The sequence below is a fragment of the Panicum virgatum genome, chromosome 4K (assembly GCF_016808335.1).
Source record: "Panicum virgatum strain AP13 chromosome 4K, P.virgatum_v5, whole genome shotgun sequence".
NCBI classification, from domain to species: domain Eukaryota; kingdom Viridiplantae; phylum Streptophyta; class Magnoliopsida; order Poales; family Poaceae; genus Panicum; species Panicum virgatum.
The window spans coordinates 32,695,525-32,715,189 of record NC_053139.1 but is presented as its reverse complement, the minus strand read 5'-3'; the positions used below and the strand labels follow the sequence as shown (position 1 = coordinate 32,715,189).

General features: G+C 51.2%; 2 protein-coding genes and 1 long non-coding RNA gene across 5 annotated transcripts; 2 read left to right on the top strand and 1 right to left on the bottom strand.

The window, feature by feature from the left end:
* Nucleotides 1-4,982: 4,982 nt before the first annotated feature.
* LOC120703686 lies at nucleotides 4,983-6,375 on the bottom strand. The gene is made up of 4 exons (XM_039987840.1): nucleotides 6,233-6,375; nucleotides 5,976-6,148; nucleotides 5,634-5,907; nucleotides 4,983-5,480 (listed from the first exon to the last, which is right to left on the bottom strand). Exons 2-4 carry the CDS (start codon nucleotides 6,144-6,146, stop codon nucleotides 5,272-5,274), a joined length of 654 nt encoding a protein of 217 aa, XP_039843774.1. The 5' UTR covers nucleotides 6,147-6,148; nucleotides 6,233-6,375; the 3' UTR covers nucleotides 4,983-5,271.
* Nucleotides 6,376-12,920: 6,545 nt separating this feature from the next.
* On the top strand, nucleotides 12,921-14,632 carry LOC120703687. 3 transcript variants are annotated; one of them, XR_005687138.1, is made up of 3 exons: nucleotides 12,921-13,245; nucleotides 13,323-13,700; nucleotides 14,373-14,632. It is a non-coding gene; the product is annotated as an uncharacterized LOC120703687 (long non-coding RNA). The 3 variants fall into 3 exon arrangements; XR_005687136.1 differs by having other exon boundaries at nucleotides 13,323-14,608; XR_005687137.1 differs by having other exon boundaries at nucleotides 13,328-14,606.
* A 1,835-nt stretch (nucleotides 14,633-16,467) lies between these two features.
* LOC120702142 lies at nucleotides 16,468-17,595 on the top strand. The gene has a single exon (XM_039985900.1). The coding sequence runs from the start codon at nucleotides 16,468-16,470 to the stop codon at nucleotides 17,593-17,595; it is 1,128 nt and encodes a 375-aa protein (XP_039841834.1).
* The last annotated feature ends 2,070 nt before the right edge of the window (nucleotides 17,596-19,665 follow it).

Sequence of the window (19,665 nt, the reverse complement as noted above, 5' to 3'; positions counted from 1 at the left end):
ATTGCTCCCAGAAGGCTTCGAGCTTGTGGGGATTGTTTAATCCTTCCATGAATAAGTCGATGTCATGTGACCACTCGGCTAATTCATCTTCAAAAATTGGTTCCTCCAATTCTTTGAGATATTTGATGAAAGCTTGCTCTTGTTCCAGCTTTGCGGAGTTGAGAGTCCACTGGTTGGAGGATTCTTCGAGAGAAGTGCTGATGTTGAATGTGTCTTCAGCTTTCTGGAGGCAGTGCTCGATCTTATCATCGATGTCATCGATGTTTGAAAAAGTGTTCTTCGACTGCTTCTTTTTGCGAGCAATTTTCTTGAAGCTAGTCTTTGACTTTTTCTTCCAAAAACTTGGTTCAGTGATGTAGGTGCAATTGGGAAGTATGGTCTTTCCGTTCGTGGAAGTTTCTTGCTTGGAACCTTCCAGCAATTTTTCCAAATCCTCTTCCAATTCGGAGAGTGTTTGATTGCGTCGAATTCGGGCTTCATTGTTGAGGTTCGAGAAATCGATTTCTTTGAGTTGATCAATGAATTCGTCGAATTCATGGCGTTTTCAGTTTCTGAAACTTCTGGGGGATCTTGATCGGTTGAGCAGCATTCGAAGCCTCCTGATCCGTCGTCAACGAAGATCCAAGAGCCCACGTGAAAGGAGGTGCCTTTTTTTAGCACCAGACTATCGTCGAGAGGAGCCATCGGGTTCTTCTGACGATCGTTGATGAGAGGCCCCACGGTGGGTGCCAGCTGTCGGTGTTTTACCGTCGGGTTCACCGAGGGGTATCCCGAGGAGAGTGGTTATGAGTAGGGACTCGCCGAGATCAGAATACGATGGTGCAAGGAACACAAGGATTTAAATAGGTTCAGGCCGCCGGAGCGTAATACCCTACGTCCTGTGTGGTGGTTTGTATTCCCTCAGGTATTGTTCAATGTTTTTGAGGGGTTCCTGCTCGCCCTTATATGATCTGGGGAAGCAGGGTTACATGGAAATCCTAGTCGAGTTCTGTTAGGATTCTAGTCCGAGAGGTTCGGCTAGTTCCCGAGGCCGTCGACTAGTTCTACTCCTATTTGGGTAGGTACAAAAGAGGTAGGGTACGACCATGCATCATCCCCTACTCTAGAATATTCCATCCTGATGAGCAGTCCTGCTGCCCCAGGTCTGACAACCCCCTCTAGGCAGGAGGAGGGTTCAGATCAACTACCCAAGGTCGGAGACCAGGAACCACCGACGGCTGGGAGGATCTCATTTTCGAAATTTATTCGGATTTAGAGGAACAATCCGAAACTCTTTCAGCTTTGATCGGCAAATACATCCAAGAGCTCAAGTCAATTCCTCGCCCAAGAATAGACAACATCGATTTGATCAATGGAGTGGATCGCGTCTCACACAGCATTGCCGAGTGCATTGAATTAGCGAAATCAGCTCTCCAGCATCACAAAAGGGATGACATCCATCGAAAATCTAAGGAGCTTAGTCCACGACTTGATCGTCCAGGCGACATCTTCTCTGGGTTCGATCAGGTTGATTCCTCCCTCGCTAACTGCATGAAGTTGGTGGAAGCTACCTTACACCCGCAAAAAGCCCCGAGTCAGTATTTGGCCGGGAATTTTACAACTTTATGGATGGACTCGACCATCCGGATCCAATTGCCAATCTCGAACAATGGTTGGATAACATCAATGAATTTATGGAGGGGTTGTGCACTCCACTCTCCCCATATTTAGTCGACGACCCCTGGCAGCAACCAGAGCCGGTTGAAGATTATCAGTAGTGGCCAGATGATGTTGCTCTCCGAGTAGAGATGGGACTCCCAATTTCAACCTTCTGATCCACCCTCGGATTGACTTACCCCGCGGTCCCTCATGAGCAGGATTTAGAATTCGAATCTCTCTCCGATCTGGAGAAGGATTTACATGATCTACTTTTGCTCGGAAGAGAAGGGAATCAAGAAAGGTCTCTCACCTCCGATCGGGTCGATTGGGAATCAAAGAAGGAAGACCCAACCCACTCGGACTTTCCCCTCACCTTGATTATAAGTTCAACTCCTCAAGGTAGAACCGTGCATTGGCAGGAGAAGCAGATTCACCAAACTCTCGGGGTTCCTAGTCTTCAGAGCGATGAGCTTCCCTTCCAAGAAGGCACATCTCTAGGAGAAGAAGAAGACAACTACGGCACTAAAGACCCCTCTCGAGAAGTCTTCATCGTGTGCCTCTCTGAGATCCATGAATCAGACGATGATCCCATGGAATGAGTCGATCTTCTCGACTACAACTCAGATGACTTTGCTGAGTATCTCTCTGACGACAACATGGATACAATTATAACTGCAACAACGGAGATCAGGACAAACGTCAGCCACAACTTTCCGCCTGCTCCTCCGAGTGTCATAGTCACCGTTCAGATAGAAGATGACGAGGTTGACACTCAGGGGGAGTGCTGCAGAATTCGCAACCAGAAAAGAGCCATATGGCGTCACCGCACAGCAGAGCATCGCCAAGATCGGGGTGGCGACTCATACGACTACTCCAACAGCAACCTCTGCAACGTCATCAACATCGGTCATGACGCCCGCAACATAATCATCTCCAAAAGGCGGGAGATGGAAGAGATAGAGGCTTACAGCCCCATCTCCAACTATCGCATTCCTAAAGATTACTTGGAACAACCTCAAAAAGTGTCTGCACAGAAGTAGCAGCCACCAGCTAATCTGTCATGGTCAGCAGACCGAGAAGGCCAGCGCAACTCAACAATGTTTCAATCGAGCTCTCCACGGACATTGCTTATGCCACCCAAAGGGTAAGCACTCTACGTTTGAGTGCCATGCTCTGCGCAAGGCCCTGGGAGCTCCACTTCCAGGCAACGCACCGCGTCACCTGGAAAACTATAACAATCACTCGGAGAAGATACATTATAAGTGTTACCCAATTCTATGTTTCACTAGCTCATGCAAAGTAACCATTGTTTAGTGCATATCACTCAAAACAAGTGGTACGTTAAAAAGTTCGTTGTCACATCAACTAGCATTTCCTGAAGGAAAGGAGGTTTCTAACCCTTACAGTCACGGGAACCTTACCTTATTTATCTTGTATCTACAAAGTTATTGGCTGCAATGCTGCAGTCCTATAAATAAAGAGTTGGTTTTGTCATAAATCGACTACTTTGTCATTACGATCTGCGCTGACCTGAGTACTCGTGAAATGCGATTCATGCTACTATTACTACGGTTATGTACTTGTTGTCCCTACCAAACTACCTCGAGTACCTACCTTTCTCTGCTTTGCAGAGTCAAAGGCTCGGGTCTAATCAAGTAATTTTAGGCTTCCACGCCTATTAGGGCGTTGTCCCTACAAACTATCTTGAGTACCTACCTTTATCTGCTTCGCAGAGTCAAAGGCTCGGGTTTAATCGAGTAGTTTTAGGCTTCCACGCCTATTAGGGTGTTGTCCCTACAAACTACCTCGAGTACCTACCTTTCTCTGCTTTTCGGAGTCAAAGGCTCGGGTCTAATCGAGTAGTGTTAGGCTTCCAGGCCTATTAGGGCGTTGTCCCTACAAACTACCTCGAGTACCTACCTTTTTTTGCTTCGCGGAGTCAAAGGCTCGGGTCTAATCGAGTAGTTTTAGGCTTCCATGCCTATTAGGGCGTTGTCGCTACAAATTACCTCGAGTACCTACCTTTCTCTACTTCACGGAGTCAAAGGCTCCGGTCTAATTGAGTAGTTTTAGGCTTCCACGCCTATTAGGGCATTGTCCCTACAAACTACCTCGAGTACCTACCTTTCTCTGCTTTGCGGAGTCAAAGGCTTGGGTCTAATCGAGTAGTTTTAGGCTCTCATGCGTATTAGGGCATTGTCCCTACCAAACTACCTTGAGTACCTACCTTTCTCTGCTTCGTAGAGTCAAAGGCTCGGGTCTAATTGAGTAGTTTTAGGCTCTCACGCCAATTAGGGCATTGTCCCAACAAACTACCTCGAGTACCTACCTTTCTCTGCTTCGCGGAGTCAAAGGCTCGGGTCTAATCGAGTAGTTTTAGGCTTCCACGCCTATTAGGACGTTGTCCCTACAAACTACCTCGAGTACCTACCTTTCTCAACTTCGCGGAGTCAAAGCCTCGGGTCTAATCGAGTAGTTTTAGGCTTCCACGCCTATTAGGGCATTGTTCCTACAAACTACCTCGAGTACCTACCTTTATCTACATCACGGAATCAAAGGCCCTTTAGGCTTCCACACCTATTAGGGTGTTGTCCCTACAAACTACCTCGAGTGCCTACCTTTCTCTACTTCGCGGAGTCAAAGGCTCGGGTTTAATCGAGTAGTTTTAGGCTTCCACGCCTATAAGGGTGTTGTCCCTACAAACTACCTGGAGTACCTACCTTTCTCTGCTTCGCAGAGTCAAAGGCTCAGGTCTAATTGAGTAGTTTTGGGCTTCCATTCCTATTAGGGCATTGTCCCTACAAACTACCTCGAGCACCTACCTTTCTCTGCTTCGCGGAGTTAAAGGCTCGGGTCTGATCGAGTAGTTTTAGGCTTCCATGCCTATTAGGGCGTTGTCCCTACAAACTACCTCGAGTACCTACCTTTCTTTGCTTTGCGGAGTCAAAGGCTCGGATCTAATCAAGTAGTTTTAGACTACCACGCCTACTCTAGCAATCCAGCATGTCACTCTAATACGAGCGTGTAATTTCTGATTCGCCTAGATCCCGATCTACGGATCGCTTAAAGACTCAACCTTTCTCTATCTCGTAGAGTCGAAGGTACGGGACAAATCGAGCAATCACTTGGCTTTCACGCCTACTAGGGCAATCTAGCATATCGTTGTGCGCGTGTAAATCCTGATTCGCCTAAGTCCCTATTATAGACTACATATCGAGTGCTTTGTCATCGACTACCTAGAAGGATTCCTACATCCTACGTAGTTCGACCACCGCACACGATTCTCTGTCTACGTCCTATGATTGCAGATACTATTTCCTCGAGATAGTACTTTGCACATATCAACCAGGATTTATGACAATTATACATACAATGTATCCATACATACAAATTCAATGTCAAATACATTGTTCATGCCTCAGCACCTTGCTCTAAGGCATCAACAATCTTGTCGGCCACATGCTTCACCTCAACAAGAGTAGCAAACTTCTATTCGTCACACTCGAGGGCCATACCTTCTCCAAGTGGGGTCAAGTTCGCCTTTGGCCTATAAGATTTGACTAAACCTAAAACATGCGATACATACTGCCTGGTGGTCTCCGAAAGATAATTGGTGATCCTTTGTGGAGCTGCCTACAGTCGCTCCAACAAAGTCCTACCCTCTTCAACACTCCCCTCAGGAGGATCCACCATGTCGACCACTGCCTGTGCAGCAGTCTTCAAGTCGGCAAGTTCCTTGTTGCAGATATCTTTTTCAGCTACCAAGTCTTTGATCTGCTGCATGCACTGCACCAGCTGCACATCTGCATGCTCCATGATCTTGGTCAGCCTCTCTACTTCATCTGTGCAACGGTGCACAAGAATCTTTAAGTCAGTCACCAGTTCTTTTTTAGTTACTAACAACTTTGAGCTCTGCGTGGTTGCGACAAGTACCAAGACAGATGTACAGGTTGCTACTCGACTACAGTCAAGGGCTAGCAAGCTAAAGGAGTTACCTTTATGATTCTTCACAATCGACTTGTTTTTCTCTTGCAAAGACTGATTTTTCTCTTTGAGAGCTTTGTTGTCCTTTGCCAGGGACTCTATCTCTTTCTTCAGCAGCTCCTTCTCCTGGCGGTGCTCAAACTCGATCGTGTCATGTTTGTTCCACAAGTCATCGACCTCTTGGGTCTTCTCCTTAAGCTGGCTTTTCTTGTCGACCATCAGCTGGAGCCCTTCTTCAACTTCTTTTAGCTTCTGGGACTTCACAGCTGACTGGTTGGCAAGTTCCTGCACACACGAGGACATATGAACTACGGTGCCAAACACAAGATAAGTACTCGATGAAAAGCACTTACGGTTAAAAATGTCTGACATTCCTTTATATTATCTTGAAATAACTTCATTTTTTCCGCCAACAGCATAGAGTCTTCATTCAGATCACTTGAAGCTGCATATACCTTCGGCAGACGCTCCAGAATTTCTTCAGCACTTGCAGCACCTTGCTTTTCGGATATTGATTGCTGCATGGCTACAATTTCTACTCCATCAGTGTTAACGAGTCGAGCTATTGGGAGATGGGGTCAATCTGAAAAAGGCCACAGAATTGGCTCACCTACTGAGATCTCTGATGCATCAATCAGAGCGTCATCACCTTCAGGCGCTGCTGGTACCCCTCCTTGGCCACCTCGATCTGCTCCAGTTCCAGGAGTCTCCTCAGCAGAAGCCTCAGGCAGAATCTGATCAACTTCAGCTCGAGACTGCGTCGTGGGTACTCCTGTGGCTGGTGAAGGCCCGGGGACTGGCGAAGCGAGGGCCTGTGCAGGCTTACCCAATCCTAATTCAGCTGCTGCAAAATCAAGCCTACACTCATGAATGAGCGACGAATCAAGGCAACATAAATGGCTTGTTTTTCAAATTGAAGGCAAGTAAAGATTTGGAAGATCCTATTATCTAAAAAGAACGAAGTGAAAAGTGTCTCTGCCCCATTGTTGTTTCTGCCAACTCCGTGTGTCCGCCCCTCCGCTCCGCGCCCGCCCCAACCACATCGTCTCTTCGCGCAACCGCTCTCGGTCCCCCGTCCCCCGTCGCGGTCCACCGCGGCCGCCGTGCGCCGGGGATTCCACTGCGGCCGCCGTCACGCCGCCTCGATCGCAATCCCCTCCGGCCCCTCGCGACGCCCTACCCCTCGCCCCGAGCTGGTCCGCGCCGCCGCCATCGCGTCATCCAGCCATCCCCGCCCCGCCCCGCCAAATCGAGGTGCCCCTGGTTGCCGCCGCGAGGGGTCCCTGTCCACTTGCACAAAGAAGGCGGGTCCCCGTCAGCTTGTCGCCTCCCCGCGCGCCCCTCCTGCGCCTCCCCGCGCGCCAACTCGCCGTCGACCTGCCCACCGATCCGCTCGCGCCGCCCTCGCTCTCGCCCTCCCCATCTCGCTCGCCGACACCGCCGCTCCGCCGTCCCGCTTGTGGTTGGCTCATTGGTTCTAGGTTGCAGGCCGGCTGGGATCAGTCACAGCAGAAAGTGGAGGGTTCGACTGGTCTGGCATCCATGGCTACGGACCAGGTTCCTCACGCTCGTGATTTATCTTTTGCTTCAGTGGTGCCTAAGGACGTTGCCCACCCTGTGTTCGATGAAATGTCTCCTCTAGATGTAGTCTGGGATAAGAAAGTGCAGCATGGGTTCGATTCACATGGCTTGTTGCAGCAGTTATCTCAGTGGACTGGCGAGCAGGTCTCGTTGATGGTTCCAGTCATGTTCGAGGAAATGCATCAAGGTGGAGAGGACTTGATTGGCAAGGTAAAGAAGCCAACTGCAGAGTTCAATCATATCAGTGCTGCTTCCCTTCCCGTAGAGCTATACGTTGATCTGGGGTGCTTGAGGTATCACAGTGACGTGGTACAGTATGAGGATTTGTCTCCTCACCTCGACACACACCATGGCCAGCAATCAGCTTACTTGGTTGATGAAGATAGCAAGTCAATTAACCAGTCATTCATCAGCAACATGCTCAGTCAGGAGAAATGCTCTTATTTCATTTTGGATTCTGGCATCAATGAGATGGATTTGATGCTTGTTGGAATGGCACTTGACGAGGCCAATGCAGCAGCTTATGCTGAGCCAGCCATGTTCAGATATGAGATGGAAAGAAAGCATGATGCAGACAAGCTGTTTTGTGAAATGCCCAACGAGATTGTGTGGGGTGACATTCCATCTGACATTGAGACATGAAACTTATTGCAGCTTGTCATGGGTGCGAAGGACCTGAAGGATGAGAAGATAAAGCTGTGTCTTCGGCTTATTGATGATGAGGTACTTAATACTGTCGACAGGCCACCATTATTTGCTAAAGCATGGCATAGTTTCTGCTGCTTAGATGTTTGATAAGTTGTATTGTATTGCATCTTGATACAATATAGGCCCAATGAAGTACAATAGCAGTACGGCACTCCACCATTCCACATAGAGCTTTGATGAAATTTCTTTTGCCCATGCGATGTGAAATACATGTTGTTCTTCTTAGATCTACGGACATTGACACCAATGCCCAGTACCATAACAAACATACTGTTGTTAGAGATCATACCAGTGTCTGTTGCAGTTGTATGTGTTGGAGTATATTGAGCCCATGTATAGAGGCCCATCTAGAGGCCCATGTATGGGATCTATATATACCCACCCTTCTAGGGTTTGGAGGAATACAAGCCACTATTCTCTCCTATTCCTCTCTGACATGGTACCAGCTAGCTTAGGGTTCCTCTAGCCGCCGCCGCCACCATGGTTGGCTGGCCGCCGCCGCCGCCGGCCCCATCCCTCTCCTCTTTCCCTCTTTCCTCTACTGGAGCCGCCGCCGCCGCCGCCAGGGACCCTGGGACGCGCTGCCGCGTGGATCCCGCGGCATGGGACGCGCCGCCGCCGGATCCGCGGACAGGGACGCGCTGCCGCGCAGATCCCGCGGCCGCCCTCGCCTGCTGGCCGCCGGTGCCCGCCGGGCCCTCTGCAACGGCCGCCGCCTGGTCGACCGCTGCCTGGCCGGCTGCTCCTTCCTCTGTTTCCGTCGCCGGACCGGCCACCGGCCCCTCTACAGCAGCCGCCGTCGCCTGGTCGGCCGCTGCCTGGCCGGCCGCTCCATCCCCTGCTGGCACCGCCGCCTGGCGCCCTCCTACCGCTGCCTCTGCCGCGGCCGCGGGCGCTGGGGCCTCTGCAGCCGCCGCCAGACCCGCCGTGCCGGCTACCGCCTCCTTTGCCGCGCTCGTCCTGGCCCCGCTGCCGGATCCCGCCCCGGACGCCGCCGCTGCTGATGCCCTGCGGCGCGCGGGGGGCGCGGGGGCCGGGGACGCCGCCGCTGCTTCTGCCCTACAGCGCCCGGGGGGCGCTGCAGCCGCTGCTGCGGCAGGGATTCCCCCTGCGGGCGCAGCTGGGGCCCTTCCCGTTGGCGTGTGGTCCCTCGGCACGGGCGCTCCTCCTCCTTCCTACCACTGGCTGGGCATGCCCCCCGCGGACGCTCCAGGCGCCGCCTCCCTCGCCGCCGCGCAAGCCGCGCACGCCGCGCAGGTTGCCGCCCCCGACGCGTGGCTGCCACAGGGCGCCACTGCCGCCCCGGCTGCCGGATCCACCTTTCTCGGGGCCCCTGGCGCCGCCCCTGCTGCCCGACTTCCCGTGCACGTGCCCGCGCTCACGACGACCGCGCTGGCCATGGCGCGCGTGCTTGCGCCCGCGCCCGCGTGGCCTGCGTTCGGTATACCGCCCGCGGTCGCGCCGTTCTGGACCCCGCCCGCTCAGCCCAGCCAGCACAGCCGACCTGGCCTGGGGGTGGGGCCAGGCCGCACTGGCGCAGTCCTTCAGCGCCATGGGGCGGACGCCGCCAGTCTGCACCGAGTGGATCGCCGACTCGGGTGCCTCTTTCCATACCACCCCTGATACCGGTATCCTCTCTTCTGTCCGACCCCCATACCCCTCTTGTCCTTCCATCATGGTTGGTGACGGGTCTTGCCTTCCTGTCACCGCCGTGGGTTCTTCTCCTGGCTCCTTTCGTCTTCCCAATGTCCTTGTTGCTCCACAGATGGTTCATAATTTTTTTTCCATTCGTCAGTTCACAGCTGACAATTCTTGTTCTATCGAGTTTGATTCTTCTAGCCTCACTATAAAGGATTCGGCCTCCCGGCGTCCGCTACTTCGGTGTGACAGCACGGGGCCCCTTTACACCCTTCGCCTTCCTTCTTCCGTTGCACCACTCTCGCCTTCTTCTTCGCCCTGGCCGTCTTGGTCTACGCTTTTGCCGCGACACCGTCTTCCACCACCTGGCACCGCCGTCTTGGTCGCCCTGGCCGCGACGTTCTGGCTCAGCTCAGTCGTAGTGCCGATGTTCCTGGTACCAGGGCTCCTGCTGAGCCCCTCTGCCATGCGTGCCAGCTCGGTCGCCATGTTCGGCTCCCTTTTTCTTCTTCACATGCGACGCATGCATTTGACCTTTTTCACTGTGACCTGTGGACCTCTCCTGTACTTAGCCTTTCTGGTTATAAGTACTATCTGGTGGTGGTCGATGACTTCTCGCACTACTCTTGAACGTTTCCTTTGCGCGCCAAGTCTGAGACCTTTCCCACCCTCCTCCACTACATTGCCTGGGTGTCCACTCAGTTCGGCCATACCGTTAAGGCCGTCTAGTGTGACAACGGGCGGGAGTTCGACAACTTCACCTCCCATTCTTTCTTCCTCTCTCGGGGTGTTCAGCTGCGCATGTCTTGTCCGTATACCTCTCCTCAAAACGGCAAGGCTGAGCGGATGATTCGCACGATGAACGACGACGTGCGCACCCTTCTGATCCAGGATTCTCTGCCCCGCGCTTCTGGGCTGAGAGCCTCCACACCGCCACCTACTTGCTCAACCGTCTTCCGTCCACTGCTTCTCCTGCTCCCACTCCACACCACGCTCTTTTCGGTACCCCTCCTCGCTACGACCACCTTCGGGTCTTCGGGTGTGCGTGTTATCCTAACACCACCGCCACTGCTCCTCAAAAGCTGGCGCCCCGCTCGACTCGTTGTGTGTTCCTTGGTTACTCCCCTAACCACAAGGGGTACCGATGCTTTGACCTCACCTCTCGCCGCGTCCTGATCTCCCGACACGTCGTCTTTGACGAGTCGAATTTTCCCTACTCCACCTCCTCCACACTTTCTCCTGACCCCGAGCTGGAGTCCTTGTTTCCGACTGCCCAGTTGGTTTAACCACCTTTACCTGTCTTTCCTTTCCCTGCAGGTTTTCCCGGCAAACCGGCACTGCTACCGGTGATCCCTGCTGCGCCACGCGCGGCCCCGGTGCCTTCCCCTGCACCTGCGCGATACGCTCAGCCGGTGCAGGTGTACCGGCGTCGCTCGGTGCCGACCCCGACGCCGCAGCGGTACGCTGAGCCGGTGTAGGTGTACCGGCGTCGTTCGGCGTCGACACCGGCGCCACCTCCTGCTCCGGAGGCTCCTGCGACGCCGACACCGGAGCCGTCGCCGCCGCCGCCTCCTCCGGCTCCCTCTCGAGCCGAGCCAGAGGTGTACCACCCGCCAGTCATCCATCGGGATCCTCGCCATATCCATCCCATTGTGACTCGGCGGATGGCGTCTCAGGCCGCGACTCTCTCCGCCACCGAGGGAGAGCCGCGGGCCTCTCCGGTACCCTCCTCTGTCTGCGACGCCTTGGCGGATCCTCACTAGCGTCGCGCGATGGAAGAGGAGTACGCGGCTCTTCTTGCCAACCAGACGTGGGACCTCGTGCCGCGTTCGTCTGGTTGCAATGTGGTGACTGACACGTGGATCTGGATGCATAAGCGTCGGGCTGATGGCACACTGGAGCGTTACAAGGCTCGCTGGGTTCTCCGGGGGTTCACTCAGCGGCCTGTTGTGGACTATGATGAGACCTTCAGCCCAGTCGTGAAGCCCGCTACGGTGCGCACGGTCATCTCACTTGCGCTCTCGCGCTCCTGGCCTGTGCACCAGTTGGACGTGAAGAATGCGTTTCTTCACGGCACTCTCTCAGAGACTGTCTACTGCTCTCAGCCAGCGGGATTTATGGACTCGAGTCGTCCGAATATGGTCTGCCGGCTCAACAAGTCTCTCTATGGACTGAAGCAGGCTCCTCGGGCTTGGTACTCTCGGTTCGCCACGTTTTTGCTGACACTGGGGTTCACCGAGGCCAAGTCCGACACGTCTCTCTTCATCTACCGCCGTGGGGATGAGGCTGCATATCTGCTGCTATATGTCGATGACATTGTTCTCACAGCCTCCAGTCAGCAGTTGCTTCAGAGTGTCATCTCTCTGCAGCAGGAGTTCGCTATGAAGGATCTCGGTCAGCTCCACCACTTCTTGGGCATCATAGTTGAGCCTCGCCCGTCTGGTCTTCTCCTTCACCAGCGGCAATACGCACTCGATATTCTGGAGCGGGCTGGGATGACTGATTGCAAGCCCTGCTCCACTCCTGTCGACACTCAGGTGAAGCTGTCTGCTGATCTGGGTGATCCGGTGGCTGATTCTACTGCCTACCGGAGTCTGGCCGGCGCATTGCAGTACCTCACCTTCACCAGGCCGGACCTCACCTACGCTGTTCAGCAGGTCTGTCTCCATATGCATGATCCCCGGGAGTCACACCTTGTTGCGCTAAAGCGTCTCCTCCGGTACGTCCGCGGCACTGTGGACCTCGGCCTGATGCTTCACCGCTCGTCCTCTGCTCAGCTGGTGGTCTGCACCGACGCTGACTGGGCTGGCTGCCCGGACACTCGTCGATCCACTTCCGGCTACGCCGTCTTCCTGGGCGGCAACCTGGTCTCCTGGTCGTCCAAGCGGCAGCCGGTTGTCTCCCGCTCCAGTGCCGAGGCGGAGTACCGGGCTGTCGCTAACGGCGTGGCGGAGGCGTCCTGCCTACGACAGCTCTTGGCGGAGCTCCACATCCCGCTCGCCAAGAGCACGCTCGTCTATTGCGATAACGTCAGCGTTGTGTATCTCTCCACCAACCCTGTCCAGCATCAGCGGACGAAGCACGTGGAGATCGACCTACACTTCGTACGCGACAGAGTCGCAATCGGCGATGTTCGGGTACTCCATGTCCCGATCACCTCCCAGTTTGCTGACATCTTCATCAAGGAGCTGCACTCCTCGACCTTCTCGGAGTTTCGATCCAGCCTCAACGTAGCCGGTGGCTAGTTGTGGCTGCGGGGGTATTTGCCCTTTGTACTCTATTTGTACTCTCATCTTGTCCAGTCTTCAACACCGCTGCGTCGGTAGTTCAGACTGCGGGGGGTGTTAGCTTTCTTGTTGTCCAGTCTTAAACACCGCTGCGCCGGTAGTTTAGACTGCGGGGGGTGTTGGAGTATATTGAGCCCATGTATAGAGGCCCATTTATAGGCCCATGTATAGGATCTATATATACCCACCCTTCTAGGGTTTGGAGGAATGCAAGCCACTATTCTCTCCTATTCCTCTCTGACAGTATGGGCCCAACAACATAACCGCTTTGGCTTACTGCAATCAGTACTCTGCTTTTGCTCACTGTGCCATCAGTATTGGTGCTGCCTAGCCGTCGCGCACAAGTAACAAGCCCTCCTCACAAGTCACCACCATCGTGCCCTCTGCAATGCCCGAGCATGCCATCATGGTTTGTAGTCCCTCATCACCTTGCTTTTGGGCTCATAGTGCTGCTACTGCCTGCTGATAGTTAATCTGCTGTGTTAGGGTAGGGAGAGGATAGACCAATAGGAATCAAGTAATGGAGAGCTGATGTTGTCTTCTAGGTAATAAATCTTATCATTTTCCTTTCCGTTGACCTCCACTTTGCCCTGACTTAAGTTTGAGTTATGTTCATTACCTTAGAAAAAAACTTTGAGCAATAATATGCATACAAATGCCAACTTCTGACATTACATTATGATAGCATGTGTGTTTTCCTTTTTCTTTTTCTTTTTTCTTTTGCGATAATCATGAAGCCTGTGTTGTTTTACCTTCACTCCTTACGTGGATCAATATCTTGACTAGATTCTGAGACAGGTCAGTAAAAAGGAAGTATGTGATGGGTGGACAGATTTCATCACAGAATGGTACAGGCAACTGGAGGTGAGGTTTGATCAAAGGCTATGTTGATTTCTACCCATTCTTATCAGCTTGTGTCTCCAGCTTGTTTTCATTCGCACTCTTAGCCTTTAGACCGGATTATGCGTTCATTTTTTTCTATATTTCTTAAATCTTTTCTCCACTGCAAAGTTTTGTTCTGGTTCCGTTAGAGCAACATGTTATTTTGCCTCCGTTATCGACGATACTCCTGATGATGGGAAATCTGATTGATATCATTTGGATTTTTTCTTTACCGATATGTTTGTACTTTTGGGTTGAGAATACACGGTGTACCATTCACCTTTCGTTTATTTTCAATTATGACATGATGTTTTGCCACTGGTTTAAAATGTGAATGAAAACCAATAGAAAAGCATCCGAAAGATTAAGGTGAAAATGGAAGAAATATAAATAAAAAGAATTAAACTTGAATAAATTTAGGGGAAATTCATATTTATTTATTTTTAGTTAGTTTTTCTTATATTTCATTTCTAGATTTAGTACTTTTCTTTAGTCATTCAAAAATCTAGCCGCTTCGATCCTTTTCCTCGCTTGACTATGTTTGTTTTCCAATGCTTAGATTTGGTCATCATAAGCACGAGCTTAGGCAACGGGATTCCGTAGAGAATCATCAACTATGAGTGAGCTATTCGTGCACTAACAATATGGTTGCAGGTGTGTGATCAAGCTGTGCGATCTGGACTAATGGATCGCTCCGAGCTACTGAAGATGTCAAGAAGCTCATCGAGGCTGAAGGGGGTGAAACATGGAAGTTGTATGAAAATTTTAAGTACAAGAGATAAAATGCTGATAATGCATTTGAACTTCTAATTAAAATGTGTTTTCTCTACAAATGACAAAGAGTGCCCAATTAATATATTTGCTACATGCTATTTATTCCTTGTCTTATATATTCATTGTACGTGTTTTGAGTATTTATTGATGTCATCATGATCTAAACCCGTAGGAATGTACGGGCATTCAACTAGTAATGATTGAAGACTGATTTGACCGTCAGTCTGATTCTTCAATTCAACCCAAGGCTTGAGGGCTACTCCATATGGAGCGCGAGTTTATCGCGCACCATACAAAAGAAGATGATTCGAGGCTTTAGCACCTTATAGCCTCGATGCAACCAAGGACGGTATTACGCTCCCAGGAATATAAATCACCACACAGGACGTAAGGTATTACGCTCCGGCGGCCTGAACTTGTCTAAATCATTGTGTTCCTTGCACCATCACATTCTGATCCCAGCGAGTCCCCGCCAACAACCACTCTACTCGGGATTCCCCTCGGAGAACCCGACGGTAAAACTCCGACAGCTGGCGCCCACTGCGGGGCCTCTTGCCAAGAATCGACAGAAAAATTCGATGGCTTCCTTCGACTTCAGCTTCCCGGCAATCGACGCTGGAACCACCTTTGTTTTCGGCTCGTGGGTCTGCATCGCCGACGGATCGGGAGGCTTCTCTAGCCACTTGATCGGCTCCGCAAGCATGAAGACGCTTTGACAGGAGCAACTCGGCGAAACCACTTCCGCCGAGATTCTCCTCCCTGAAATCACAGAAGAAATCGAAAACTTGTCCTTATCGGACACGACTTCGATTCGTTTCCCTCTCAGATTGGGAAATTCGGCCGCATCATACTCTGTGATTCTCCACCAAAAGAATCCAATCATGACTCGGACTGCTCCCCAGTTCGACTCTTACCCGGACTCAGATGACGACTTCGAACCCAACTCAGACTTGCTCAACTATCCGAGTCTGACTATCTTAGCAACACCACAAAGCTGAGTCGTTTACTAGAAGGACTCGGAATCTGCTAGTACAATCAACAACGCTCGGCTAGTAGCTTGCCTATGGGACCACCCCTACCAGTCGGGCAGACCGCTCTCTCCCATCAGAGGAGAAGGAATTGGCGACACTGCCCTCGTCGACTACAGTACATCACACTCGACCCCGGAGTGACGAGTGTACGTTTCACTCCATGGAGAGGGCAATGCACTTGGATCTCAGGCTGACAAATACGCCAACGAGAACCTGGACCAAATTTTGGATGATGAGCTATCAGTCAATGCTCCGCAAGATGAATCTCAACAAGACAGAGATAACCGACGACGACGGAACTGCTGCCGCGCCACTCGCAGAAAGAAGGCGATGGCACGAGCTCAGCGTGCTCTAGTGCCACACGGACCACGTAACCTGCGACGGGACTTTGATGAGGCAGCCGGCAATGCTTTTTGCAGCCTGTTGATCAACCTAGCCGAAGCGGCCATACTAATGCAAAGCTTGCCGGACACCCCTGAAATTCGCCAAATCCAACGCTTGACCAGAGATGCCCTGCATCAGATTGGTAAGCAGAATCCAGCTCCATCCGCTTCCCACAACAGCCGTACTCCAGCACGACAACATGACAACCAGGAAGCGGATAAAGACGACCACCCGCGCGGTCAGCACTAGCCTAGATTCCAAGACGAGAGTCATCACGCCGGCCCTTCAAGGAGTCGCGACCGCAATCGCGGCAAGCACAGTGATGCACAGGATATAATCAATGCCAGGCGTCATGGCACCCTACAGATGAAACTGATCGGTTCCCAGCCTTCAGCCAGAACATAAACTACGCTGAATACCCGACCGGCTTCAACCCAGTCAACATGCAGAATTTGAAGAAATACGATGGCAAACATGATCCTCGCCAATGGCTACGGATCTACTCGACTGCTATCGAAGTGGCCGGAGGAACAAATTCTAATAAGGTCATATACTTCCCAATGGCTCTGGAATCTGCTCCCCTCACATGGCTCGAGAGCTTAAGGCACGACTCAATTCACTCATGGGAAGATTTGAAAAAGCTCTTCATCGACAACTTTCAAGGCTCCATCCATCGCCCAACTACTCGCCATGACCTGCGCCTGTGCAAACAAGAGCGTGGCGAGGCCCTGAGATCATACATCAAGAGGTTCTTTGACACGCGCGCTACCATCACCAACATAGCAGACCACGACGTCATCGACTACTTTCACAATGGCCTCGCTACCCAGCAGTTATACCGCGACTTCGGGAGGAACAGACCTCGATCAGTCGTAGCACTTCGAGACATGATGTTGGGATGGGCCGACCAAGAAGAACAGGAGCGCGATCGCTTCCCCCATCGCGATGATAACAACCAGAAACGCAATGGTGATCTGCGATCTGATAAAGGTCAGCGCAACTTCGATAAGAAGCGGAAGCCGGAGGACACAGTGGCGACAATGGACCAGGGTCAACGAGGCAAAAAGGGAAATCAGCAAGACAATTTCCAGAAACTACTCGACAGACCTTGTCCTCTCCATCCAAAGGGAAAGCACACGATCCTCGAGTGCATAAATCTTCGCAAGTCCCTCCAAGAGCGTCAGTTGGAAGAGGACAAAAAGAAGAAGAACAAGCAAGATGATGAAGACAATGATAAAGATGGAACCATGGGATTCCAGCAACCTGCCAACAGGGTTAACATGACCTATGGAGTGGACTCTTCCTTCAACAGAAGAAATCAGAAACTAGTTTGGCAAGAAATACTAAAAATGGCACCAGCCATCCAGAAACCACTCAGACATAGTGAGATCCTGATTACCTTCTCAAGGGAAGACCAGTGGACTAGCTTCTCTGAGCCAGGAAAATTCCCACTCGTTCTAGACCCGGTGGTGGCAGGTTCCATACTTACTCGAGTACTTATTGATGGGGGCAGCGGCTTGAACCTCATCTTCATGAGTACAATTACAAAGATGGGACTCGACATCTCTGACAAATTAAAACCAAGCAAAGCACCTTTCTACGACATTGTGCCAGGAAACGCATCTTTTCCAATTGGCACTGTGGTACTCCCAGTCACTTTCGGCACTCTGGATAACTACAAAACATAGCTCATCAAATTCGAAGTAGAAGACTTCGAGTCCTCATATCACGCCATACTCGGACGACTAGCCTTGTCCAAATTCATGGCAATTCCTCATTACGTCTACCTTCTGCTCAAAATGCTGGGAAAAACAGGAGTCCTTACTTTCTGCGGAGATCTCCAGAAGTCTTTTGAATGTGAAAAAGAAGCTATCACCTATGCTTCCACCAATCGACTACCAAACACCGCAGAAGTACTCACAACTGCCCAGCAATACTCAGCATCAGGGATATCAGGGATAGAAATCCCTACGAAGAAGATAAACCGCTCTGCCCCAAAACCACCCGACAATGTATGAGTCAAGACAATCCAACTACAAGAGGGTGACCCGTCAAAAACGGCTTTGATCGGGACAGGACTTACTGACAAATAGGAAAGCGCGCTCGTCAACTTCCTTAGGGCCAACTGTGATGTATTCGCATGGAAACCAGCCGATATGCCCGGTGTCCCGAAGGAGTTGATCGAGCACTCCCTAAATGTCAACCCTACTGCTACCCCTAAGAAGCAATGCCTACGAAGATTCTCAGCAGAGAAGAGAGAAGCCATCAAGAAAGAACTCGCCAAATTACTCGCGGCTGGATTCGTCAAAGAAGTTTACTACCCCGAGTGGCTGGCGAATCCTGTACTTGTCCTCAAGAAGAACAATGAGTGGACGATGTGTGTCGATTACACAGACCTCAACAAACATTGTCCAAAAGATCCTTTCGGGCTTCCTCGTATCGACCAAGTCATCGACTCGACGGCTGGTTGTGTTTTACTATCCTTTCTTGACTGCTACTCAGGCTACCATCAAATAGCCCTTAAGGAAGAGGATCAAATCAAGACAACGTTCATCACTCCGTTCGGTGCATACGCATACAAGACCATGTCCTTCGGATTAAAGAATGCTGGAGCAACGTATCAGTGCGCCATACAGCTATGCTTCTCCAATCAGCTTCACCAAAACGTAGAAGCTTACGTCGATGATGTGGTCGTAAAGACAAAGGAATACAATTCCTTTATCCCTGACCTAGAAGAAACTTTCAACATTTTACAAAGCTTCAGGTGGAAATTAAACCTGACCAAGTGTGTTTTCGGCGTACCATCCGGAAAACTACTCGGTTTCATTATCAGTCACAGAGGGATCGAAGCAAATCCCGAGAAGATTAACGCCATCATGAACATGGAAGCTCCGGCCTCTATCAAAGATGTTCAGAAGCTCACTGGATGCATGGCCGCCTTAAACAAATTCCTCTCGAGACTTAGGGAAAGAGGACTTCCTTTCTTCAATCTGCTCAAGAAGCAAGACAAGTTCAGATGGTCTCAAGAAGCAGTCAATGCACTCGAAGACCTTAAGCAACATCTCCAGTCACCTCCTATCCTCAGGGCCCCAATGCTAGGAGAAGAGTTGCTCCTTTATATTGCGGCTACCACACACGTCGTCAGCACAGCAATTGTGGTAGAACGTAGTGAAGAAGGACACGCCTATGGTGTTCAACGCCCTGTTTATTTCATCAGCGAAGTACTCTCTGAGTCAAAGGTGCGATACCCACCGATTCAGAAACTCCTCTACGCAATACTGATCACATCAAGGAAGTTACGACATTACTTCGACAAATACAAGATCTCGATCGTCACGGACTTCCCATTGGGTGATATCTTACACAACCGGATGTGACTGGTCGTATTTCCAAATGGGCAGTCGAACTAGGAGCACTCAAACTAAAATTCAAGCCAAAAACAACAATCAAGTCTCAAGCTCTAGTCGACTTTCTGGCTGAATGGAGAGAAAACCAAATACCTGCTCCAGCATCCATCTCAGATCACTGGACCATGTAATTCGACGGCTCACTGAAGTTGGGTGGAGGAGGAGCAGGCAGTCTTTTCATCTCTCCAAAGGGGGAACAACTCAAGTATGTTTTCCAAATTCTCTTCGAAGTATCCAACAACGAAGCCGATTATGAAACCCTCCTACATGGCCTTCGACTGGCCATCTCCCTCGGCATCAAGCGACTACTCGTCTATGGAGATTCCCTCCTTGTAGTACAAGTAAATAAGG

Excerpts from the sequence above, each read along its gene's own strand:
- LOC120703686 (XM_039987840.1), bottom strand. The coding sequence starts at position 6,146 with ATGCAGCAATCAATATCCGAAAAGCAAGGTGCTGCAAGTGCTGAAGAA. Across the intron at positions 5,908-5,975 it reads AATGTCAGACATTTTTAACC|GAACTTGCCAACCAGTCAGC; the intron begins GTAAGTGCTTTT and ends TCGTGTGTGCAG. Across the intron at positions 5,481-5,633 it reads GATTGTGAAGAATCATAAAG|ATGAAGTAGAGAGGCTGACC; the intron begins GTAACTCCTTTA and ends ACCGTTGCACAG.
- LOC120702142 (XM_039985900.1), top strand. The coding sequence starts at position 16,468 with ATGGCTCTGGAATCTGCTCCCCTCACATGGCTCGAGAGCTTAAGGCAC.